The sequence below is a fragment of the Chaetura pelagica genome, unplaced genomic scaffold, assembly GCF_000747805.2.
Source record: "Chaetura pelagica isolate M959 unplaced genomic scaffold, ChaPel_1.0 scaffold109, whole genome shotgun sequence".
In the NCBI taxonomy this organism is placed as follows: Eukaryota; Metazoa; Chordata; class Aves; order Apodiformes; family Apodidae; genus Chaetura; species Chaetura pelagica.
In genome coordinates this window covers 6,997,644-7,025,004 of record NW_009970725.1, presented here as the reverse complement: position 1 = coordinate 7,025,004, position 27,361 = coordinate 6,997,644, and the positions used below count along the sequence as shown (strand labels likewise).

Sequence of the window (27,361 nt, the reverse complement as noted above, 5' to 3'; positions counted from 1 at the left end):
CTGCTCCCGTCAAGCTGTAACATCATTCATCTTCGGCACTTTCCCCTCACTTAAATTTCTGGCAGCCAGTTTCCCTTGGTGTTGTTACACTGCCTTAAAGGGGACTACAGGATCTTAAGCCAGGTTAAGTATCTTAACCTGCATATAAAATTTCAAGTTCAGTATTGGAAAGAAACAGAATCCATCTGTAGGAAATATTCTATTAGGATCAACTCCAGTTCAAATCTTTTTATTGAAGTAATATTACTAAAAATCCAAGATGCAGTGCCTTTGCAATTCTGCCCTAAATTATAGAATTGAAAATAAAATGTATTTCTAATTTGAAATATTCTTCCACTTCTTCAAATTCCAAAGGAAGTTTGTATGGCATGGGACATCCCCAACTTCACTAGTATCCATTTAAAAGTGAATGCTTACCATATGTCCCCAAATCAAGTTTTTACAGCTTTATTTAGATATACCCTCTGCACATCAATACAATGCAATTTTCCTGCAAAATTGGATATTTATCTGCAGAGAGGCAGAACAGGTGAGCAATTAGAGGTGGGCAAGGCAGGAAAAAAATCAAGACTGGAAACACAAAGTATGACACCTAATCCACCTTTTGCAACTGCGACAAATGTCCTTTTTATCACCATACACTCTTCCTCAGAAAAGGGCAATGTCATCCACAGAGCTGATTTTGTCACACGGAAAGCGTGCACAATTAGGTCTCCAATCAGCCATTCACAACCCTTTCAAGTAGCCTCAAGTTGTGTTTTAAAAAGACAACTGCCCCCCCTTCTGGCCACTAAGGGTTCCCAAAAGTGGTTTTGCAAGACATTTCAAGCTGATTTTAAAATGCTGTTTAGTTAATAAACGTTAATTAGACTTGTTTTAGGATATAAACTCTCAGTCAAAGCACAGAAATTCCATTAAGTTTCAAAACATTTCCATACTTATTTAGAAAAAGTGAAGATTCTCCTTTGATTATGTCATGCCATACTCTGGGCTAAGTATGTTCATCTGTCAATTTCTCAAGAGAATGGGAAGGTTGTACCCATTCTGGCTTAGTCAGGAGTGGTGCCAGCTTGGGCCCCTGGAAGAGGCTCAGTGACATTGTGCTGTGCTGTCAGACCCAAACCCAGCTGCCTTAGGTGGTCAGTCACCTGGTGGGTTAGTTCTCCATCTAGAAGAACAGTTCACAGCTAACAGTGAGGTAATGATGTCAAAGTCTCACTTTACAGCTTGGAGGGAAGAGTACTTAAGGATGGGTAAATGCTGGAATACTAATATTTGAATGGCTGCTTTTTAAGTTACTCTTCAAAATAAATCTCATGAACAATCCAGATACCCATTTATATGCCACCTGGATAACAGCATTCAGTAAGAGGACAAGAATCCAAGAATGAGGAGCAGCACAAAGCTTCTGTACAAGTCAGTTCCTTTCAATCCAGAGGAGCATATAATTTAGGAAAGCAAACCCTGGGTTTTCTCCTCTTTCTGCTCAGGGGAAATATTTTTTCAGTATAGTTCCTCTATCCTTTTCCTATGCTGAAATGCTAAATTGCAATATATAAAGGTGGTTTTTTTTTCCTAAATAATTACTCCTAGCTGATATAGTAACAAAGACAAGGTAGACAACACCTCCACAAGCAACATCACGGTTTTGTGAAGCCTTAATGAAAATTCATGGCAGAAATGAAAATGTAAATAGCCTTGAAAGACACTGCTTACGTGTGCTTTGCACATATTTCATATTGACAGCTTTCTGTTTTTATAAATGGAATATTAACAAAGAGGAGAAATATATATTTAAAAAAACCCACAAATGACATAATTCTGTGCTAGAAAATATGATATCAATGAACAAATTACCTCTAGGCTTTATCACCATCAGCACATTGAGAAGTAGATTAATTAAATTGCTTAAATGGCAAATCTTAGGCTTAAATCAAAATTATGTCTCATCTTGTGAATTCAACACACTGCAGAGCCAGGCAGTTGTCTGATACGTAGTCCTGCATACACCTATATGGTTAATATTAGTCTGTCCTGTAAAGTTCTCCCCTTTAATGGCTACAACTATTCTACATAAAAAATGAAACAAGAAAAAAGTACGAAAGTGTCAAAATACCTGATTAATTATCTGTTGTTGCAATTTCTCTCCAACCTCTGAAATAGAAAGAAAATAATTAGTCTGTATATATTTTAATGAATATGATAATGTACATACAGGACAAAAAAAACTCCAGTGAAGTCAGTAAAAAAATAATCAAACCTTAAAATAAAGAAACAGAATTTAACATGTACAAATGCCATTTCAAAATGGAAATCCACAAAAGAAACACAAGCCTGTCTTGATCAAGATGTGATAAAAAGAAGATTGAGATATGTACCCAGCCTTGCTAATCTGGAACCCTACAGGAACCCTACAGGAAGTTACAACATTCAAAGTGAAGACAGCAAGTTTCAAATATATGCTGTGCAGCACCTTAATGATCTGTAGTGCTGCATGTGTATGACCCTGAGAGACTAGTAGCATCCAGAGCTCAGAATTTGACCATTGGAGAAGTAAAGCAGCTTCTGCCATTACCCTAAAATAAAATTACATGCCTGTGTCAAGACTGAGGTTAGATACCAGCTGGCTCAAGGGAGAAATTCTATCCTGATAATATGCACTAAGTGGCAAGTTGAATTATGGTCTTGCTTCCTTATTCTGGCCCTCTTCTGCAGTGTCCTTCAGCGTGCTCCTGAAGATGTGATCAAAGGTTGACAGAACACTGCTCTTCTACAGCCGTCTGGGATCCTAGCAACAATGACCCCTCAAACCCATTCTTACCTTTTAGATCAAAAGGGACAGTAATTTTGCCTCATTTACTGTTCCCATGCACTAGTTGTCAAAAGGGCAGCTGGTATCAATTACCCTCCCTTTGCTACTGGAGACCATCCACATGTATTGGGGAAAGTCAGGAATTTCACACTTACCTATCCAGCTAGGCTACATGTACCCAGAGGGGTTTTTTTAAGTAATAATGATAGGACACTGTTTACAATCCATCAGTATCACTATGAACTGCCAGTGTAGCCTGCCTAGCAAGGGTGGCTGCCATCTCCAGCACTGCAAATGATACTCCATTTCAACATAATTTTTTTTGTATTGGTATGTGTGGCACAAGATAGAAATTTTTAAAATGAGGTGAAAATATTTTAAGTGTTAAAATACAGTATAAAGACTCTATTAAATAAAGGAAAATTATTTTCTCTACTCATCCCTGAGAATACTCCTCAATGAAAGCATTATAGACAATTCAGATAATCACTGTAGGCTATATTGTAAGATTGTCTGTTATGATAATTATTTCCTGCATACTTGTGCTTTTATTTGCTAAATATGAAAAATTTTTGCTTTTTTGGCTAAAACAACCCCAACGAACTATCATTTAGGGGAGACTTCTCAAAATGCATTCCCTTGTTCACCGAGCTCATCTTTGGCAGCAACAGAATTTATTCTTGTAACTAGTATTTTAACCAAATAGATTGTTGGTAATAGAAGATTAAAGGAGTCTGTGTTTTTAGCATTCTCTAATGATATACAAGTTGGTAGGAAAGCAGAGTGTTTGAAATCTCTGGTTTAGATCAACACTATTTTGCTCAAAGGTTTGTGGACTTTGAATACTGATGCTTTCCTGTTTCCCAGTACATTTGTTTTTAGGCTATTTTGATTCACTTTAAAGGAATTTTAATAACTTTCTGTTGACAGCATGGACAGCTGGTCTTGAGAATTAGTGAAAATTCACTTGCTGACTGAGGAAGGAAGTGACATCAATGAGTTTCTAAAGTCAGCCCCGGGGGAAAAGTGTGCTCCTCCAGAGTAGCCTTTCATGCCATTGTATTTCCAGTGCTGCCTCGAGATGCAAATTGCATTATCAATCAAACTTGTGGTTTCTACCTCAGACAAATATAAAAAATGAACAGAAAGACTGGGAAAGACCTTTGTGGCCGTTACTGCTGAGGAAAAGGTGAAGGTGAATTTATGGTAGTTCTTCCCTTGTTCACTTGTAGTTCGTTCTTTTGTTAATGTAAATGCTACAGTATCAAGGAAAAGGCAGTTGCAGAAGTGTCGGTATGATATAACAGTAATGATGGCTTGGGTTAAACAGGACAGGGTTAAACAGGACAGAGATGTACTAGGCTGTTAAGAACTGAAAAGAGATCAAATTCAAGGTCACTAGCAAATTGAATACAGTGTTTTCCATTTATTTGCTAGATGATCCTCTTCCTCATCACAGACAACTATGTGAATTTGACACACTCAGCAGTTGTGCCCAGAAGAGACCAAGGTCTGTAATAACACAGATACTGCACATTAGGGTGGAAATACATTGGTACTGTTTTATGAGAAGCCTGTGAAGTCCTGGTGCATGCTGTACTTTCGTTTAAGGACAAAAGCTACAAAAACAGTGAAAAAACATGAACAATATCCACCGTGCTGAGACGGCATTCAATTCCCAGCTGATGGCTAACAACAGAGCAGTAGAAGGCTTTTGGCATTGAAAGTAGCCAGTTTTGCTGGTCCTGCTTTTTTTTTTTTTTTTTTTTTTTAATCCCCAGATTTCTCTTACAATGACTACTCACTGATGTCTTATTTCTGGCACCCTGCATTTCAAAAAGAGTATTTCTGTTTAGGTGTCTGGTAATGACTTGTGGTGACAATTAGTATTCCATAGAGGGATTCAAGAAGCTTAACTAGAGAGAACACCCCAAATTCAAAGGACGTGAGGCAATGGGACAGCAATAAAAACAGAACTGTCAGCCAATCACACAGGCAACACCTGCATTAGTCTCATGAAAGGCAGGTAATTCTTGAGACTTGCCACAAGTTTCATTACTGGTAGACATACACAGGCCAAATTCAAAATTTATGTCAGTTTTTGCCAGAGCCACTACAATGAAGTAGCAACTCACACAAGATAAACAGAAACATGAACATCAAACTAACTAGGAAATTTACTGCTATCTGGAAATCTTATGTGGAAGCTGCTCAGCAGGTAGCTGGTGTAGTCCAAGAGACACATCTTCTGCAACTCAGACTGCATGTGAATGGCTTGCTCTTCTCTATTTCTTCTGAAACTTCTTTTTTCTACCTGTCATCTGACAAACTGTTCCTAGATGGGCTCAATAGTACCATCTGACCAGCCCTGAAAAACAAGTGTATCAGAAGACATTAATCATACACAACTACACTTCACTGATACTTTGAGTCAAAAGATATATTTATCAGTGCTTCCTATGACTCTTATTTGCCGAGGCTCTACTCTCCTGCCACTCTGAGGTGCAACTGGATTCCAACAATGTTTTTGCATCAGGACTAGAGAAACAGACCTCTCTCAATCACTTTTTAGTGTTTTTCGTTTGTCTCTCCAGTTGCAAAAAACGTAATGAGCGGTTGGATGGTTGAGATGAATGGCCTTCTTGGGCCATTCATCCTTTTAGAAAAACAAAATACAGCAAACTTTCTTTAAAAGATTTATCTGTATTTTCATACAGTAGTTAGTATACTAATTCCTGTTTCCAGGGCAAGTTGGGTTTTTCAAATTTTTTTGCTCATCTTTTCTTAGGATGATAAGGAAGACTACCTTACTGGGAGCAATAAGGCATTTTTCTAATGCAGCAACTACTGCAAGACACCAGAGCATGCCATAATTGATGCTGTCATGAGGAACAATAACACTGATTCCTCAGCCTTGTGCACATAACCTACACAGAGGCCAACATGTATTTATGCACACTATGCCCTGCTTACCTCCATACAAAGGAATGTGATATTTGTGCAGGTTTACAAACTAATCTGCTGTAATTCCTTTTAATGTTAAACTATTTCCAGCTCAAATATAATTAAGATCACCAGGTACAAAAGATTCAGATTGGAAATACGAGTACACTCCAAAAGAACAAATAACAGCTTGATGCTGTTGGATACATTAAAGACTCTGACAGCATGTTTGTTCCCTAAGTATGTAGCAGAAGAAAACACAGGTTTCATTTCAAAAGGCAAAAGACTACTTGTGCATTTAATTAGAGTGTAAAATCCCTTAAATACACAGATCTGCCAATTTATGTGACGTGACTGCTGCAAGTCCTAGCAACAAAGGATTTTTTTTTTCTTTCCAAAAATCAAATCCCAATTGATACTTTCAGCAAGTATATTCAACACCAATAAAATGAAGCATTTGAAATAAAAAAAAACCCTAAACAAATCCTTAAGTCTTCAAATAAACCTACTAATATTTGTGGCATGGCAACAAAGCAAGGGATGAACTGAAATTCTGGCTCTGTTTACCTATTCTCAAGTATCTGAGGGTTTCCAAGAAGACTGAGAAAAGTGGGGAGAATCCCTATGGGCAAAAGGGACCTTTTACCCTTGCCCTGAAACAACCTGTGTAGTGTGATAGAGTCATAATCACTTAACTGCAAGTGGGAGTGGCACTCTTAAGAAATCAGTTTTGAAGAGGGAATCTGATATTCTAGTATCAGTTTAATTTTGTTTTTCCAGTTTGTGACAAGAAACACTAATAGCTTTGGCTTGCACTTTTATTATTTAGACCTAAATAAACACATTAACAATCTATTCAGTTATGATCCACCCCACTTTCACTACTGGTTTCCTAATCTACCAGAGCAGATTCTGAAAAGTGAAAGGAAACCAAAGCAGTCATTCATTAAAAAACTTCTGCAACAATTTCCCATGGCACTAGGGCCTGAGGAAGAAAAACTCACATTTGTTTTTCAGACTTATAAAGGAGAAGGTATGACACTAACAGATTATCTTCTGTGAAAGCCTGTGACTTGACACACAAAGACTAAAATATTTAGGACAGAACCATATATTTCCTATAAATTATCCACAGAACCTCTGAGATCTGTAAGCAGCACAGCTCCTGCAGATGTGCCTAGCATTTCCTCCTCCTTCTAACAAGGAATTCAGAAAACTAAAACTGCTCATTTATAGCACTGCCTTCAAAACCTAGTTTAGCTTACTTTTGTACCTCTGTGATAATTATGAAACTGAATATGATTACAGTGCCCTAAAATGTATTAATCACATCTTCACGGTATTGCATAATCCTTCTCAGTTGTCACACAGCCAAATCATAAGTTGTCCTGGCAGTAGGAAACATAAAAAGAAACCCAAGTTGATACTGATTGAAGCAAATGAAGGAAAGTTGGCCATCTCAAACCACTGAAACTCTCACAGCATTCCAAGGTCTCCCTAGCTAATTTTTTGTGATTACTTTTGATATGAAAACAGACCTTTAATTGTCAGTCTCTAATAAGGATGCATGACTGTACCCTGGGAGGTTCAAAGAACCCTGGGAAACTAAACATTTATGAAAGCTCTAGTAGCCAAATGTCTTGTGTTGATTAACATACACCATTCAGTTTCTACCTAATACAGTCATAACAAGAAGAAACTCCAAATGGAAAATAGAAATTTGACCGACAAAGAAACATTAGTCTTAATAAGACTCAGGGCCCCTCATTCATTAATTCTACTGTGTGTAAAAAGGAGGTGGGGGTGCAACTCAAATCCATTCCCGGACCAAAACCTGCATTGACTAACACTGTGTAGAGGTAAATACACAAAGGAGATGTTAGAATTGAAATTAATTAAAAATTTGAAGTTTTACCTGCCATCTGCCTCAACAACATTGATAAATATTTTCAAATGAGACAGAATTGCCAGAATGAGTAGGCAGGCTAGTTTGTCAGTTTTCTTCTGAAAGGTTGTGCTTTATATATCTGGGAAAAGGGAAAGCAAAAATTTGTCACCTTTTTCCTTAAAGGATAGAAGATTGGAGAGAATGGAAACATGCCAGACAGCATATTTGGTTGTAACATCAATACAATATTGACATCATGGTTTGGATGGTTTCTAGCTGAACACTGTGTATAATTTCAGTGCCTACTTGGCATTCATCCTGTATCAAACAGCAAGAATAGCTTCTTTCAATTTTGTTTTGTAGCTCACTATGCAACTGCTTTGAAAGGCTTCTTCCTTTCAACAAACTACTTCATGACTTTTTCAGATTCCTTCCCTCTTCAGGAACTAAATGGAGCAAATTGTGGTTTGCTACTCATCTGCAATTAGGCAGGCCAAAATCATTTAATTCTGCTTAGCAGATATATTTTCTTCAAACTCTATTGCAATGTGATCAAAATCCTAAGGTAGAAACTGCCTCGGTTCTCACACTGCATGGGCCATTGCTTTTTCATTTGAAATCACATGGACCACCAGCCTCCACTTTCATGTTTTTAGTTATGTATGGTGCTTTATATTATGGTTGTCTAGAGGATAGGTCACAAAATCTGTTAAAATGCCTTTTTAACTACGCTCTAGTGTCAAGCTCAATTGCTTATGCAGTTATCTTCCACAAAACAGGTTTTCTGGGCTTTGACACAAAAGAAGTTGTTGCCACCCATCAGCTGGTCCATTGCAGTTTCCTATATCCAGGTTCTCAGTATGTATTAAATGAGGGATGGTTGACTCTGAGTTTTTTTCCACTGAGGGAAAACTATTTGGCATTTACTCTAAGAACAGCATGGTAAGAGCTGTCATGATGGAAAAGACCACAGAGAGCAACTACTGCTTGAATCTACATACTCAAACTCCCTGCAGAAATAAAGCTTTGGACATACAGCTCTCTCTTTAACAGATCGTGTTACGGTCTTGGGCAGCTGGAGCTTTGCACTGCACTCACAGTAGAGCTGAAACATTGCAATAGTTTGGCTTTGGTTTGGGTTCCTACTTGGTTTCTGTCCCTAATGAGAACATACGGTTTCCCCCACCCAGATGAGGAATGTGACTGCAATGGAAATTTGCAGTGAGATTAACCATGTTGAGGGAAAGCCGCATGGAGTCATGACCATCCAATCTGGCTTATTCTAAAGAAGGAAAGTTTTTGGTTTTGCACTTGCAGTGAAGATGAGTTGATACCCAGCCCTGAAGTGCATTACCCCCCTATAATCTTAATTAGAATACCCTGGAAATGGCAAATGAAGATGAAGGTGCCAGTACTGATGGGAAGCAGCACACAAGCTCCTAGAGGGTTATGCCCACAGAAACTTATTTTGACTCACCTGCTAGGACAACTGCACCACAAACAGCTGAGCTGCAAAGCTTCTCTGGTGTGAATCAGAAGCAAGGGTGTGCAAGATGAGCACACAGCAAGCCCAAACGGGTGGAAAAATCCAGCTTCTTGGCACTAATTACAAAGAAGAGTCCCACAGCAAAGTCTCCATGGGAAGCCTTAGTCTACAGTTTCTGTATTTCAGAAATAAAAAGGAGATGAATTGACTATATAACATAAGGCCAGGAAGTGACCGGTGGTGATGAGAGCAAATATTCTTTCAATTTACTGAGTTATGCCTACATAAATAAACTGTATTTGTTTGAATCTGCCATGTTTCTTTGTTAAGGTCTAATGTGCCACTCTAAGGCATGCTCTTAACACACCTGCCTCAAATAACTTCTCTGAAATTATTTGGAAGTAAAATATTCTCCAATGAGAACGTGACACATCTAGGAAGACATTACTCAAGTTTGCAAAGAAGATTACATGCAGGGGAATGTGAAATTAATCCACTACTAAAGAACAGAGCAGAATAGGAAAACGTTAAATAGGAGTCTCTTGAAATAGAACTTTAACACCTGGGAAACAAAACAAAACAAATAAATCTCAAAACAGGGTGATTTTATAATGAAAAAAAACTAGGAGGAAAAAAGCAAAGGAAAACAAAACTAGAACATAACCTTTTCTAATGCATGGCTCTGAATTAAGATCGGCCAGATACAAAACAAAAACCTGCAGCAATCATTTGCTTCAGGGACTACAAATTTATCTGTGTTTTGTATAACTAGAATATGACCTTTTGCAACCAACTCTTGTGCTTGAATTCAGCTGTAGTTATTGTAAGTCGTTTCTAAAAGGTCATCCATGACTGAGAACATAGTATGAATACAAGATGCACATGGGTTCAGGTTTGTGCTACTCAAAAGAAACTGGGGAGAAAGACGGAAGGTGGGAAGCTCAACCACTGCAAGAGATTCAGATCTCAACTAAATTTGGATAGTGTGACAAGAGTATTTAATCCAAGTAGCAAATATCCAATTTGAGAATGAGAATTATTAGAGAATACAGTTTTTATGTTTGTCATTGGTGAATACATTACTGAAATGTTACCAAAGGAGGTTTTATTACCAAATAAGGGTAATTATCTGCTTATTGTGATTTGAGTAATTTTTTTTTATTTCTAGAGCACCATAAAACCTCTTTTCCCACTGCTTCTCCACTCTAAGAAAGGACAAGGAACAATTGGGTTTTATTGTTACAAAGAAACAAGGTTTTCAGGTAAAGATAGCTTATAGCCCTATTAAACATCTCTATCAGACTTTCTGAATACCCAACTGTAGTACTGTTTGATTGTGTTGCCCTTTGTTGTTGTTTTTAAAACAGTACTAAATGGGTGATATTTTAAGGTTGTCCTTACAAGAGCCTGTAATGATGCACAAGCAATCCTCAACAACAAAAAAATTTTAAATAGATATAAAAAAGCATTTTAGCCATGTTCTCTGAAAGTGTTGTTTAAACATCAGAAAATTCAAACTGTACTCTCCATACTCAGAAAGCAGTTGACTAGGAAAAAAAAAAAAAAGCAGTAATTTATGGATAGAAGTAAAAGAAAATGAATATAAGAGAAAACTGACAGTAGTTATTTAATCAAGATCTTATGAGACTACCTCCCCAAAAACCCCAAATCAATTCTGAAGGCCAGTCTGTAAAGGATTCACCACCACTACATGAGAGGACATCTAAGCTTTGGAAAAAAAAAAAAAATAAAAAAAAATAAATCTTGTATGCTTTATGTCTGTAAAGACAAACCTGCAGCTCAAGCTTGCCATCTGCCCCACCACTAAATTCTGCTGGCCAAGCAATCACTGAGTGTATACTGCATATACTGTGGCTACTTGCATCTGCCTCCTTTCCCACAGGTGAAACACCCCGATGATCCAAGGCTCACAAATAGCCCCACGCTCTCCTTGGGCACGAGCCTTTTGCTTACTTTAGAAATGCCCATTGTGCCTCCCTCTGCATGCAACCCAAGCTATGCCAACTTGCACATTGGTAGTGCTCAAAAGCAGACAGCAGCAGAGGTGATGAAGCAAGTTCAGCTGCAGAAATCATCATGAGAACAGAACTGACATGTATCACTGAAAACATGGTTAAATATTTCTTTTTAATTGAACAGAGACTGAAAATAACAGCAGTAGGGTGGTAGCCAGGAACTGCAAGGTACCCCAAGAGCAGAAGCATAAATGATGCACTGTATCAGTTTCATCACTCAGGCAGTCTAAGTAGAGGTTCTCAGGTAGAGCGCACCCTTTCCATGCCCAGATGGTAAATTGTCATACGGGCTTTAAAGCCACACCTGCAAGTTTTGTACACACAAGCCTTTTCTGCCCACAAAATAAACTGCTGCTGCTTGCAAAGGACTATATGTACATACCAAAAGCTGGTACCTCATTACAATTAGCATCCATAAAACATGCAGGTGCAATTTGATGGAGACCTACGAGAAGAAAGTGACCATATAGCACACAACTACTATTTACCTAGTAGCCTTCAGACAAAAAGCTAAGCTGTCTTCCCATGGGATGTGCCATGCCAGGCATTGCAAGGGGAGGCAGAATTTACAGATGAAACTGCAGCCATGTTCATGATTAGCAGACTTATTTAAGGCACAAGTCTACTCAGTCCCAGTTTGTAAGCCATGGATGTGTATTAATACTGGTAATGTTGATGGTAAGTGATGAGGGTAAGATTAATATGTCTTCTGCAATGGTAAAAAAGGAACTCTGAAACAGTCCTTAGCACCAAGTGATTAAAAATATTTTTTTAATGACTGAAAAAAAACACGTTGTTTATTCTTCCCCAGTAAACTGTAATCTTTTTCAGGCATTAAAAAATAAACCTGTGTGCCTGACATGAATCAGCTTGTGAATTACTGACCAAGTTACCTTCAGCAAGTACTAAGTGACATAGTCATAACATGGTGCCTTTATTCACATGTAAATTAATATTTTTTACTGAATTGAACACTTGGGAAAAGAGACATTTCTCTTTTATTCTGACAGGAGAACACAGTAAATATTGTATTTGATTATTAAAAAAAACACACCTTGTTATTGGCTTCTTGCTAACTCCAAGACAAAGTCTTCACATATTTCCACAGATTAAGGGGAAAATACATATTTTATTTAGCAGAGTATTAGTATTTATTTATAATGAACATAATTCTTTATATTACATCTAATTAAAGAATATGAAAAGAAACACCAAGAAAATGTGGAAAAATTCTCTTCATATTAGAAAGAATTTTGGAGTAAAGCCACACCAATTGCTATTACTTAACTAATTAGTGAAGAGAAAAAACCAAAACAATTTGATGGACTGAATTTCCTGCCTTCTGAGAGATGTAAAAAGGAAAACATTATAATTGAGCACTCCCCACACAACTTTTGGGCATCACTAACATATTGACCTATTGCTATAATTAAAGTGATTTGTGTACTTTGGACTGTTTACAATATAAGGACTAGGTCTAATTATTGCGAGTATGAGAAGCAAATCTTCAGAAAAGTTAATTTTACATCTTGATGCTGCTGGCAGGGTGTAAACACACTGGGGCCCTCATAATTAAATGGATGGTTAATTAGATGTACAGCCAGAGACTCTGGGTAGTAGAGGTGCAAACCGCTCAGAGTTTCAGATTTCTTTTGTTCATGTGAACATACCAGTAAAGTCCTTATTTTCAACAATACTTTTTGTCCCTTGGATTACAGGTAACTAGCTCCTAACATCACAGAAAAAAATTAAACACTACTGGTTGCTAGTGTATAGCACCAAACTTAACTTAGACATAGTAACAAACCCACTGGAATAAAGGAAACTAGGCTTACAGATCACAAGAGAAAGCCACACAGACACATAAAGAAATCCCTCAAGTTATAATTCTTATTTCTGAGAAGACTATACACCAATTGTATTAATGCAACATGGACTCCTATTTCATTGCTGAAAAACAAAGAGCATCATGCAACTACCCACTCATGCTCAACACCCAAATCATCTTAGTTAAAAATACCATTTCAGACAAGCTACAGACACACAGCTTTTCTTAGGGTTTGGTTTCATGATTGGATTAGGCTGCTCAATACCTGGCATAAACAGACAGCCCAGCACTTGCTGGGGCTGTAGTGACATGCTTCTCTTCTCCCTTGGGCTAGCACTGGCGCAGCTGCATTGTGGGGTCAAGACACTCTCTGAACAGAAAGTTGAGTTTGTTCAGCCTGGAGAAGAGAAGGCTTTGGGGAGACCTTATAGCTGAAGGGCCTACAGGAAAGCTGGGGAGGGACTTTTTACAAGGGCATGTAGTGGTAGAATGAGGGGTAGCATTTTTAAACTGAAAGAAGGTAGATTAAGGTTATACATTGGGAATAAATTATTCATTGAGAAGCTGGTGAGACTCTGGAACAGGCTGCCCAGAGAAGCTGTGGATACTCACTCTCTGGAAGTGTTCAAGGCCAGGTTGGATGGTGCTTTGAGCAACCTGGTCTAGTGGAAGGTGTCCCTGTCCATGGCAGGGGGGTTGAAACTACATGAAGGTTCCTTCCAACCCAAACCATTCTGTGATTGTATGATTCTATACCAGCTCAGCTGCATCAACTGTGCAGGCGGAGATGTGTGCCTGAGAACAACAGTGGGGGCAAGGAGAATTCCCCTGCTGGGGAAGTTCACATGTAGGTCAGCATAAACCTGCTGTAAATCCATATCCTCAGAGCCCTTATCTGCCCAGCTGCTACAAAACCACCAGTACCTGCATACCAAGATTTGTCACAAATGACTGAATAATTCAGATAAGCAGCAGTAACAAGTCTCTGAACTGCCTGCTTTTTTCTTTCAGGACTTGAATTGCATGGAACTAAATTTTTTATCATTATTACTCAGTCACATTGTCCACATGTCTTTGTCACCAGCAGAGTCCTGCTCCTTCATTTTGAGGACCTATGCTCTTCAACATGTTCAAAAAATCATCCAAGAAATGTACCAAACAGAGAGATGACAACAGTTGCTGATGATCTTAATTTATTTGAGGTAGGAATGATGGAGGCTAAAGAACTTTTTACATGACTAAGTTGGTGATACAATGACATGTGAAGTACAATTTATGCAAAGTGATGCTAGGAAGATTTCAGGGGAAAACTTTTTTATTTAAACTTAGAAGTGGTGGACTCTGAATTGAGTTCTGAGCTCATTGCTACTCAGGAATGAGATATTGGAGTGGTAAAACTACATAAACATCATCTCTGTGCTCACAAGTTAGAGAAAGCAAATTGAAGACTAGAGAAAAAAAACCAAAAATAAACTACTGTGTTTCTATATATATACAGCCACATGCATTTTATAGATTACATGCAATTCTAATTCTTCCACTGATGTGCAGAACTGGAGAAGAACAAATTAGGGTAAGATGGTAGACTGGAAGTATGGACTGGCTTACAAGGAGCAACAGCTACTAAACCTGGCAGAGCAACGATCCAGAGGAGAGTTCTGTAAAATTGTAAGTGACATGGAAGGGGTGAATCAAAAGTGACTGTTTGTTGCCTGTTCTATCACAAGGCTGGGGGCATCAGATGAAGCAGGCAGATGGCAGGTTCAAAACAAACATGAGGAAGCAGCTCTCCATGCAAGTGGGAAAGGAAACTCAGGAACTCTTTGCCAGGGGATGTTACGGCTGCTAAAACTTTACATGGATTCAGGGGACAACTGAACAAGCTGCGAGATGGGAAGTCCTTTGGGGGCTGATAAGCAAACAGAAACTACCTCTGGCACGGGAAGTCCCTGAAACACAAACTGCTGGAGAAGGAGGTTTCACTTTGCTGCTAGGATACTGAGCCAGACAGAGCTCTGACCTGATCCAGTATCGCTGTTGCAATGTGCAATAAAACAAGACACTAAAAAAAAGGCCTCAGTTTAAAATACATAAGAGTCATGGACATGCTCAATAAGTAGGTCCACCACAGCTTACTGACATGGCCCACTGGTGGCAGGCTGGCAAGAGAAAAGCTATGTCCCTTAATTTGCACTGTTCTGAACAGTGGAGGTACACCAGCCAGCCAGTGAAACCACACTCAATTCTGACCACTGGGCATGTAAAACATTTATTTTGCTTTTTTCCATCACTCAGACTTTCTGAAGGCGTAAAAGTTCTCTTCTGGTCATGACAATGACCCCTAAACCCTGGCAGGGCTGAGCAGTGAAGCAGCCTTTTTATACCCAAGCTCCTCCAGGAGTCACAAATTAAGTGTTTCCTCTGCTTTTTGTTCTTTCTAAACTGAAGTCTCAGAGCAACACTCTTTTCTGTTCTGTGGTTCTGTTTTTTGAGCACATGTGGGAGACCTTAAACACGGGAGGGGCATTTTCCCTCCTTTGCCCAAGGGGCATAGTGATGTCCTGGCTCTGGGGGGGATGCCCTACCTACTGTGGTGTCCTCACACAGGATGATTTTGACCTGCTGAGCTGATATACATGCCTATAACCACAGGAGACCAACCAGCACTCAGACAAAATTCCAAGGAAAAGAAAGAACAGACTTACTGATTATTAAAAGTATTAGGCTGTGTGCAATGAAAAATAAACACAAAGACCTCAGTGACTCCTAAAGTTACCTAGAAAGCATACTGAGAGCAGGGGATTGACTTGCAGTATCCTAAACCACGTGCTAATGCCAGAACATTCTTCCATGCCACAGGCTGGAAATGTCAAGTATTTAGGCTGTATTACAGGAATTTTTTACCACCTGTCAGTTTGCTGGTTTTCTGGTTTGGCACCCACGGCACCACACAAAAATCGCTAGAGAAAAACGAACAAGCCTTTTTGGAGAACTGAGGTGTCTGGACTTTTGTCCATAAAGCATATTAATTTAAATAATATAAATAGTCCAACAACTATTAAAATGAACTCTTAAGCACTATTTCTAAAAATACTGCATTGTTGAAATAGAATTATATTTGAATTAAGTTTTGTTCGCATAGTAGTCTTCTTAGGGTTTTTCTCCTAGAGGAGGAAATGAATCTCTTATTCTATGTATTTGCTTTCAGGACAAATAATGCTTATCACTTCATTTATTATTTTTTTTTTCAATTTAAAAAACAAAATCTGCAGAAAATACTGACTATCTCAGTTGCATTAGGCAAAATCGTCTGTCAGCTTTAATGTCCCTCTGCATGGAGAACCCGCAAGTCTCTACCTGCAGTATTTCCATAGCTGATTCTTAGGACCTATTGGGAGGCCCACTTTTAGGAGACTACAACCCCGACTGCTGAGTTGTGTTGATGGATTGTGTCAGTGCTCCTCGATGTAAATTCAGGTTACCTACAATCAGGGCTGAAGACCAGACAAGTGCCTTGCGGAGCACTGGTACAATGGAGAAGTTATCCTGAATGTTAGCACCTGCTGCCCTCTACCTGCTTCACTTAAAATGTATAAGCTCCAAAAATACAGAGAATACTTCACTTTTAAATTTTAAAAATTCTCAGTTCTGGTCAAACTCACTCTGATTATAACTAATTTCTAATCTATTGCTTTTCAGTTACAAGAGTAAGGAGTGTTATTCCCCTCAAGGTTGCAAACTACATCAGGGAATGCCATTATGAAGTGTGCAGATATTTATTTCTTGCATAATTCTATTCTGTTTTCATAAAATCTAATTTTAAATTTGCCTTGACAACATTAAGTGGGACAGTGAATGCAGATGTCCACATTATCTTTCCAGGAAATGTGGTGGGAGTGACACTGCAGTGAAGTTCATGACAAAGAGAAAAAAAAAAAAAAAAAAAAATAAACTTGTAAATCTTTGTTCTTTAACAAGAATTGTGCACTGAAACTATTGGGAGGCCCACTTTTAGGAGACTACAACCCCGACTGCTGAGTTGTGTTGATGGATTGTGTCAGTGCTCCTCGATGTAAATTCAGGTTACCTACAATCAGGGCTGAAGACCAGACAAGTGCCTTGCGGAGCACTGGTACAATGGAGAAGTTATCCTGAATGTTAGCACCTGCTGCCCTCTACCTGCTTCACTTAAAATGTATAAGCTCCAAAAATACAGAGAATACTTCACTTTTAAATTTTAAAAATTCTCAGTTCTGGTCAAACTCACTCTGATTATAACTAATTTCTAATCTATTGCTTTTCAGTTACAAGAGTAAGGAGTGTTATTCCCCTCAAGGTTGCAAACTACATCAGGGAATGCCATTATGAAGTGTGCAGATATTTATTTCTTGCATAATTCTATTCTGTTTTCATAAAATCTAATTTTAAATTTGCCTTGACAACATTAAGTGGGACAGTGAATGCAGATGTCCACATTATCTTTCCAGGAAATGTGGTGGGAGTGACACTGCAGTGAAGTTCATGACAAAGAGAAAAAAAAAAAAAAAAAAAAATTAAACTTGTAAATCTTTGTCCTGTAACATGATCTGTGCACTGAAACACTTACACAGGCCATCTGAGTACTGGGCACATGCTACAGAAGGGCAAACCCTGATGTCTGCACAGGTAACACTGTACCATAAAGAACAAAGTTCCTCTTAAGTTGTAGCAGATAACCAGAACCATGAATGGGGACTCAGAAAAAGTTTATCTGAATAGTCTGAATTAAATGACACTCCTATAATCCACTGACTTGCATTTTTAATTCTAATATCATCCAAAAGAATTGTTTGAAAATCCTTAGCTACAGAGAATAGACAGGAAATCTATTCTCTTGTTTTTCATTAGAGGTACACATATGCACTAACCTCTAGACTTTAATGCTGCTTCCCTCTGAGCTACAGAATGGAAAGTATTACCCATGTCGAGGGACAGAAGCCATGAAGAAAGGCACTCAGAGAGCCAGATCTGACCTCAAATGCACACAGGCAAAGGCAATGCTGTAGCTGTGGGTATGCATGTCCATTAATCACAAGCAACTGCTCTAAAACAGAAAAGATACGGGAAATCATGGCAATCTATGTTACAATTTCATTATCCTCCTGAGGGTCTTCCAAAACGCACCGCAATAGCACCCCTTCCAGGTGAGGCAGGAGATACAGGGAATGTAAATGCTCACTTAGATAATTAGCTACTTGAACCTGTGTTTTTTAAACTGGTTTTAATACTCTTCCAACAAAGCCTTAATTTGAGGCAATTCAGTGTAAAAAAGAAAACAACCCATAAGCTTTTAGCACATTAGGTCCTTGCCACTGCTGCTGCTGCTTCATTCCAAGCTCTCTCAGCAGTGGCCTGAGAGTTATTATCCCTTCCCACTCCCAGACTCACTCAGGTTCACACCTGGAATATTCCCCCCTGGCTCCACCTACTCACTGTAGCTGATTAATTTGCTAACTAACCTGCCAGACAGTCCATAGCAGCCAAAACAAACACAATAACACTAGACCAAGGCCTTCTATGGCAAAGCTTTGGTCAGAAGCTCAGGGCAGCGCTGACAAACAGGCGCACTACGACCGCGTGCCACGCTGGCTGAAAGTATGTGTAAGCTAATACTTGCATTCTGCATGCCTCAGCATTAAGTTGGCCTGGAGGACACAGTCCTCAAGTGGCTTCTTTACTCTCTGTGATTGGCAGTAACAGCCAGAAAAATGAAAAACCCAACACCAAACCCCACCTCCCTGGGACACCCCTTGGCTCGCTCTCCAGCCCACAGTGTTTATCCATCAGAGGGGTAACAGTGAAAGGGGGTCCCAAGGCAAATTCTCACAGGCATGCAGCCAGTAGGTAAAATATATTATTTCTCAGCACAAAGCCTTACAGTTGTACCAGGAGCTGCCAATATGCCTGTGTGTGGCCAGGTTGTCAGCAAACCTTAAGCATCCCCTCAACAGATCACTGGGGTACGGTGGGGTCCAGCGAAACAAACCACTGGAGTATAATGAATCTAGATGGCACGCAGAATGAAGTGCCAAATATTTAAAACCCTTTTATAAAAAGCACACTCCAGCCTGTATCTTAGGTGCTTCATGACTGGTATGGTTAAATTAAGGCTCTGTTTATGTTTGTTTTTAACAAGAGGATTTTTTTCCATTTAAAAAAAATATAGCAGATAGGTTTTTTAATAGTCCAGAAATGCATCTGTGTTTGTGATTATTTCCCCCCCACTGTTATATATGAGCATTTGTTCCACTTCAGGTTTTATTAATTAAATTAATAATAATTGAGCAGCCATTTAGTGTATTTTTAGCCTGAGTGTTTTTTGTGCTACATCCTGTACACTGTAGCCTCTTCTTAGCCTTTCAGCTTTATCTCCTGTCCCTGAGGAAACGTTTCACTGAAGATCTTTACCCCAAAACTCTTATGTGTTTGCAGGTATTTACAGCTATACATGCATAATTCTGAATGAATTAAAATAATAATAATAATAATAATAATAATAATAATAATAATAATAATAATAATAATAATAATAATAATAATTTAGAAGATATTTCAAAGACGTTTTTACAGAACAACCCCAGCCCAAACAGGGCTAATTTTGTGTGACTAAGTGCCCCCTAGTGACAAAGTGCAACTCCAAATAACTTTCACAGCCACTTCCAAGCCTGACGAATTTTAGTTCTCAGTATCTCAAACATCTTTGTTGTTTGTTTAAAGAAAATGAAGCCAAATAGCCAACCAAAACCTCTCTCTCAAAAACAAACAAAAAACAAACCAAGAAACACAAAAAAGACCTCACAACAACAAACCAAAACAAAACAGAAAACTGTGTTAGCCTCAAATTAGCCTTTTTTATTGAAACATTACTCCCAAGTGCTTCACTCTGCTCCTGCATAGATATCATCAAAGTCAATGTGAATATTCCAGTAACTCAAGAGAATTGTATAGTCAGCTCTGTGGTGAGTTGTTTAAATTTCACAACACCCAATGAAATGATACATTTCAAATCATAGAATGGTTTGGGTTGGAAAGGACCTCAAAGATCATCTAGTTCCAATCACCTCTGCATGGGGAGGGACACCTCCCACTAGACCAAGCTACATCCAGCCTGGCTTTCAACACTTCCAGGGAGGAGGCACGCACAACTTCCCTGGGCAACCTCTTCCACTGTCTCACCACCCTCACAGGAAAGAATTTCTTCCTAATTTCTAATCAAAATGTCTTTCAGTTTAAAGCCATTCCCCCTTGCCCAACCTCTACAAGTCTTTGTAAAAAGCTCCTCCCCAGCTTTCCTGTAGCCCCTTCAGGTACTGGAAGGCCACTATAAGGTCTCACTGGAGCCTTCTCTTTTTCAGTCTGAAGAACCCCAACCCTCTCATCCTGCCTTCACAGGAGAGGTGCTCCAGCCCTTTGATCGTCTTCATGGCCCTCCTCTGAACCTGCTCCAACATGTTAATGTCCTTCCTTTGTTGGGAGTGTCTTAGTAGCAACCTCTGTTGCTTCCAAGAGCTGTCTGCCTCTGACAGGTGAAGCTGCAAAAGTAGAAGAGGGAATTAACTCTGGGACAGCCCTACAGCCCTTGCCTTGTGCTACAAATCCCTCACCCCACACTGAAGGTCACCTCAAATCAGTCATTTCTTCCCCAGACCAGGATACCCACAAGCTGGAACAAATATGTCCAAAAGGTATGTAGCTTTATCTGCTCAGTTGTCTTCTCCAAAGGCCTAAGTGGAAAAAATGTACTTAGAGAAGTTTCACTTACAAATGAGCTCAGAAAACAGAAACGCCTCCAAAAGCAAAAATCCTTTTTTTTTGGTGTCCTCCAAACATTTTTAATTTGGGAAATCAAAGAAGTCTCAGAAAAAACACCCTTGTCTTTCCTTTGTACTGCTGCTCATTAAGGTGAAAGATGAAGATTTACAAACTCTTATAACACAAGAAAACTCTGCTTGCGTGTGTATATTTATACATACATGCCACACACACACACTGAAGGTCTATGATCTATGAAGTGGATGCCACTTCAAAACTGCTCATTGCTCTTCTGTAAACAGCAGTTCTCCAATTTTTTCAAATGCTGTCCTTGGCTTTGGAGAATCTCACACTGATAATTACTTTCAGTTTGTAAAACAGCTCTGGGTAATTTTTTAAAAGACCACCAACAACTAATTTAAGTAATATTGCTGTCTGCTATAACTTTTTTTTTTTAAACAGGATGTCATTTCAGTGAAAATGTATTTTTTGTCTCCACACTTAATGAGCGTGAATTACATTTTCCAGTTTAACTAATGAAGTAATAACCCTACCACATTAATTTTGTTTGCTGCACTCACTGTATTTGCACTATTATAATCAAAGATGCTAGCTAGAAAAGCAGTTCGCCTGTGTGCTCACAAGTTTTTGTAAATCTGGGGTTTTAGTCAAAAGTACTTCTGTATTCCTCTGGAACATTAAATTGCAGGCTTCAAATACAGCTCTTCAGTAAGCAAATTCTTACTGAATATGAAGAACAGCTCATAAAACAAAAAGATCTGGCAAAAGAGGCAGATTGTTTAAATGCAGACGACATAAAAATGCACTAAAGGAAGTTAAAATCTCCTAAGGAAATTTTGGTTCCTTAAAAACAACAGGCACCACTACTGAGATGCTCTGAATTGCAATTTGAACTTTCAAATTACTGTCAAAAAAAGGTACAGTTTTATAATTCGTACCTGTTCCCAAGTTTTAGCAGAGCACTTGCATTGCTCTCCCTTTGTTCATATGCAACATTTGCTAATATTGGTTAGAACTGACAAACGCAGACTCGCTGTCTACCCAGGGGAAGAAATAATCTGCTCTTTAGTATTTTATCAATCATGACAGAAAAATCCAATGCCTTCTTAAGGCTAATAAATGTAGACAAGAAACATGCCACTTTCATGAGACAAGACTCTGCAGTTCAGTGTCTGTGGAAATGTATTCTGAACATATTAAAATTATCTTAGAGCTCTACAGAAACCCTGCCCATAAAACTAAAAAGCTAGGATAGTTAAAATTAATACATCATAAATAAATCATGCATTTCAGCATATATTAAGTGACAGGTCTCGGAATCCAGCACCACGCACAGGTTCACAAAGCAGCAAGAACACAGACAATTCACTAAAGCCACTCAAGTGTGCTCATTCTTCCTGGCATTATTCATCATGGAAACATTTCAATTTTAGTTAACAGGGAAAAAAAAACAACCACCACCACAAAAAAACCCAACAAAACCCAACCCCCTCCCCCCACAACCCACTAATTTAAAAGTAAAACAAGGAAATTAGTTCTGTGTTTCTGGATTATAATCCCACAGTGCCTTGAACTAGCCACTTTCAGCCTCAGGGGTTTAATTAAAAAATGCTTTTTTAAAACAGAGGCAATGTAGCCCACTCAAACAGAAACCTTTGCAGACAGAGATCTCTTAAATATTTTTCCAGTATGCCATACAAAGCCAGGCAGAAAAACAATTAAAAAGTTTCAATTTACATTTTACCCATGTATCCTGAAAATGTCATTCCTTAAATAGGAATGCTCTTAAACAGGCATAAGGAACAGATTCTACCACAGATGGACGTCAGGTCAGGTCCTCAGAGCAAAATCCACTGCTTGTAGGAAAAAAGTAGAGTAACAGCAGTGTATCCTGCAGTATATGGTACTGAGGTGACAGGTGACAGCATGGGGGTGACTGTGTCCACCAACGTGTTCACCTGCTTTAACTACAGAAGCTCCCTGCTGAGCACCTCCACAGCCCCTACATGCCTACCTCATCTGGACAGCCTTTATGTAAGGAAACAAAGGACCTTGAATGAGGTTTTCTTACAATGAAAATGAGTGGCTGAGATTTAGTATTTTACATTTCAGACTTAATATTCACAAAGCAGAGGTGCACACATCACAAGCTCTGACCCGAGTCCGCTGTTAATCTACATACTATTTGATTTGATTTTGTTCACAGAGGTAAGTGTGGACAAAGTGCATGTCCTTATTCTTGGTCTGGTTTAGTGACTCACTGGGGCTCCAAATGGTTGTCCTCAGACACAGATCCATCCTCTGAAATAAAAATCCACACCAAGAGATAGAGGACCCCATGTAAAATAGAGGCACAACTTGTGAGACTGGACTCTATAATGCTATAATGCCCACGTTAAACCACAGCCCAAGGCACAGTCACTTTGTAGGCAGAGCTGCCTGTGCCTTTCCTGAAGCCCTGCTATGTTTCAGTGCCATTCCCAGAAACAAAACCAGCTTTCCTCCATGCTTTACCCTGCAACACGCAAGCAAATATATGAATACATATATTTTTTTAAGTTACTTTGAAATCTCTTGATAGTATTACTTAAGTGAAACTGAGAGGGAAGGGACAACAAATTTCTGCTTTCTTCTTGCATTCTTCCCTTGGAAATCACTTTTGGCTACTTGCTGAAGATCATGCAACTCCTCTCAGCAGATTTTCTGTCTGGCCCCACACAGCTCATTACTGTTGGGCAAACAAGCAACCGAATTATGCCCTTTTTATATAAAATAATGTGAAAGTTATTCCAGCACACCATCAGGTAGACCGGGCTGCAGCTGATGAGTTCCTGAAATGTCGCTCTGCATTGTTTCTGTTACCTTTTGTCAAGGTATACAAAAAAGAAGGAAAAACGTAGAGAGATCCTCATGAAGATACCAGTTTCCTAAAAAACCTGGTCTAGCTTCTATATCATCTCTTCAAATCAACATTTTCATGATTTGTAATGTGAGGAAAAAGAGTCGTACATAATTTTATATTCACGTGATAAAGAATAGATTTTTACCTAAAAGCGTGGTTGTAGTAACACTTGATCTGATCAGTCACATGGGGCCAGAAAAAAAACAACAGTTACCGTGTTAAAAAATGCCAGCTTGTAAGTTTTTGAAAATTAACTATTATTATCCCTTGATATAGCAGTATCAGTAAATCTTTACCAAAATGTGCACCAGCCTTCTTGATTTTTTACACTCAGGAGTATAAATCGTTCTGAAAATCAGAACAACTAAAATAGCTATCATGCCATTGTTTAAATAGCCCTAACTACTTGTCAGTAAATACTAAAAACTATCAGTAAAAATATTCTGACAAGACGACACATGCACAAAGTCCATGCCCGTGTAAATCGAAAGGACAGGTGAAAGTCACTCTAGTCGTTTAATACTCACACGGCGTAAGAAAGGGGACAAAAAAAAATTATCCTCTTAAATTTTGCTCTGTCTCGCTATAAAATCGTTCTCATGAATTCAAACAGCGAGCAGTTTACAACTGCAAAGCTGGAAAAGTACCTAAGTGCCATGACTACAACACACCAGCAAGGGGAGTAGTAACACTTTGAGAACTTCGGTCTTCAGTCGCAAACGTTGCAGTGTAGAGTATTGATGCCGGGCTGTATGGACAGCGGAAGGGACATTTATTCTACTGAAAGACTGAGAAATAAAATAAAAAAAAAAATATCCAAACAAATCCAGAGCGTTGCAACGCCATTTGTTTTTGAAAAGAAGGTGGAAGCACACAAACAGTCTCAGAAAAGCCCAATGTGCCACCTAAAAAACCCCACAAACAACTCATGGCAGCAAGAGAAAACCCTTTCAAATTCGAGACTCTTATTTCTAATATATTTTATTATAAGCAGCAATGTTTCCATCTTTTGATGGGAAGGACAAATATTCTCTAGCTTTATTGAGAAAATAAACGTGTGGCCTGCACTGGGGCTGGCAGGGAGAAGGGCTGTAGCATTCTCAAGCCTGAGCTGCAACCCCTGCTAAGGAAAGCAGACAGTTTTCACATTTTGATTTATTAGTTACGGGCAAGTAACTGGACTGGCACTTTGACAGAAGTGCACATTTTATAATAGCTGCCAGCAGACTGGTCTTTTAAATGCTTGCTGCCTCTTTGCTGCATCCTGCCTGCTCTTCCTTTTCAATCCCATAGATTGGTAAAATAAGATAGTGTATAGGTACTGCCCAACACAACTGCAGCCCAGCCACCACAGAGCAGAGGAGCTCAGGTCCCAAACAAGAAAAGGCTGCACTAGAGAAGCAAAGCTGAGAGGAAAAGCTGCTGCCTGCACGCAGTTCATCACTGCAGCCAAGGTTCCCAAATCCACACATTTTCTACAGCATAGTGAGATCTTTAGAGAGAAACAAGAACCCCTCTCCCTCTAAAGTGCTCTAACTTTGTAAAAACTGCTATCCAAGTAGGTAACCAAAGCATTTAATCAACTTCTGAATACCCAAGTGTGAAGACATGCTAAGTACTAATCATGAAATTAGTATGCATGACAAAACTCTGAACAGTGTTTTGCTGTAATTCTGCATAATTTAACTCAAAAAAGCAAGAGGAGTTATATTTGGATACAGAAGAAAGAGGTCAATTTGATGAGGGGAAAAAATACTGTGATTTTTACTAGTCTGCTAGAGAACTTCTTCATTCAATGTCAGAATTTTAAGATGTTGTTTCGCCAGTGTGATCCCACAGGGATAAGCCATAAGCAAGGGGACATCTAATAGAAGAAATGATGTTTCAGAGCCACTTTTAAAACAAAATTAATACACCTACATCACCTTAAAGTACACTTTATAAACTGCTGTGTGTTTCAGCCATTAGAGGCAGACAGAGACCTGTATCTTATACTCTCAGAGCACAGCTTTTATAATGAAACAATATAAATTTTTCCTTCCTTCTCACAAGAAGGAATGGCAATAATAAAGAAATAATTTAAAAAACCAAACAGACCACAGAAAAAACTCAACAAATCCAGATGGTCTCAGCAATTACCTAATGATTTCCTAACATTCCTGAAAAATTGTTTCAGAAAACGTCCTAATTTTGAGTTTTTAAGTGGATGTTGATGAGGTCAACTCCAGGCCTGGTTTGGACAGTTCCTTGTTCTTTTTATTAATGGAGAAAATGTTTGCCCAGAGAGACGGTGCAGTTTCCTTCTCTGGAGATACTCAAAACCTGCCTGGATGCAATTCTATGCAACCTGACCTAGATGAACCTGCTTTAGCCAGGGATTTGAAGCAGATGATCTCCAGGCGTCCTTTCCAACCCCTAATTCTGTGATTATATGATTCTGTGTGGGACACCAGGTGGCATCCATCCTTGACACACTGCAACTGAGTCAGGAGAGGCTTTGTGATCTACCCAGAGCCTCCCAGCACAGGTTTTCAGCTACTCAGCCACAGAGTCTCTTCTGGATGAGGGGCTGCTCAGCTAAGCAAGACTGTGTATTAATTTCCAAGAACAGATGAAGGAATGTGTGGGCAGAGGAGTCTGGAGGTCTGCCCACCCCTGTCAGGTCAGTCTATGTGCTCCTGAGCTCTGTAAACAGGGCATCAGCCATGAAGAAGTCATGAGCCTCCTCCTGCAGCGCTCAGATGCAGACTTTGCCCTCCTTTTGTATCCTTCCTTTAGTTAATTACATCTAAACCTGGTAGGAAACCATCAGAGAAAAAGGAGCTGGCTTCCAGCCTCAGGGCTTGTATGACAGAGAAGGGAGGGTGCCCTCCACCGAGAAGAGCTTGCCCTACTGCAGAGGTCCAAGCAGCCTGAGTTGTTCTCTGACACTATCCTGAGTATATAATTTCCTAGGGCACATGTTTTGGGCCAAAAGTAGAAGAATATAAGAAAACTGATGTCCTAATATCAGTAATAAGTACCTTTTCCAAGTTACCCAGCTCAAAAAGGGTGCATTGAGCACAGAAGCTGTTGATAGAAACTGTCTTGATGCTAATGCAAATGGTTCTGCTTTCTTCCAAATAGACTCTAGCACTTGACCTTTAATGCATACCTTTCCAAGAAAACATTCTTATTAAATCACAACTAAAAGTATTTTAGATTTATTTTAAATAAGACAAGTACATTGCATTAGCATAAACGCATCTCTAACTTAAGAAGCAGACTCCCTGATAGGTGGCTTTCAGTGCACAGAGATTGCAAAAATGTGAGGATGGCTTGACCAGTGTCCAAACTTGCTTAGATTGTAGCTGGGCTGCTAATTGTTCTGAAAGTTGTCAGATGGGTGTATTTTTCCACTGAATGTGTACACCTTTTCAGCTTTTGGAGACTAAAAATGTAATCAACTGGTTTTGAAGACCTCTGGAAAAACAATCCATTTTAGTTTATTTGGAAAATGTAGTAATGAGGTATCTCTTCAAGGAACAGGTATGTGTAGTGCAAAGTTCTCCATGATATACACCACAGCTCTGCCTAAGATCTCACCTGCAGTCTACACAGGCTTCATTCACAATCTAAAATAGATCCCATAATATTTCTGTAACCACAAAAGTT

General features: G+C 39.0%; 1 protein-coding gene across 1 annotated transcript in view; it reads right to left on the bottom strand.

Moving 5' to 3' along the window:
* Positions 1 to 27,361, bottom strand: part of CHST9 (carbohydrate (N-acetylgalactosamine 4-0) sulfotransferase 9) — an 87,980-nt gene that overhangs the window by 14,106 nt on the left and 46,513 nt on the right. The window contains exon 2 of the mRNA XM_010006831.1: positions 2,117 to 2,154. Coding sequence (XP_010005133.1) covers positions 2,117 to 2,154 — 38 coding nt within the window. The remainder of the gene's footprint in view (positions 1 to 2,116; positions 2,155 to 27,361) is intronic.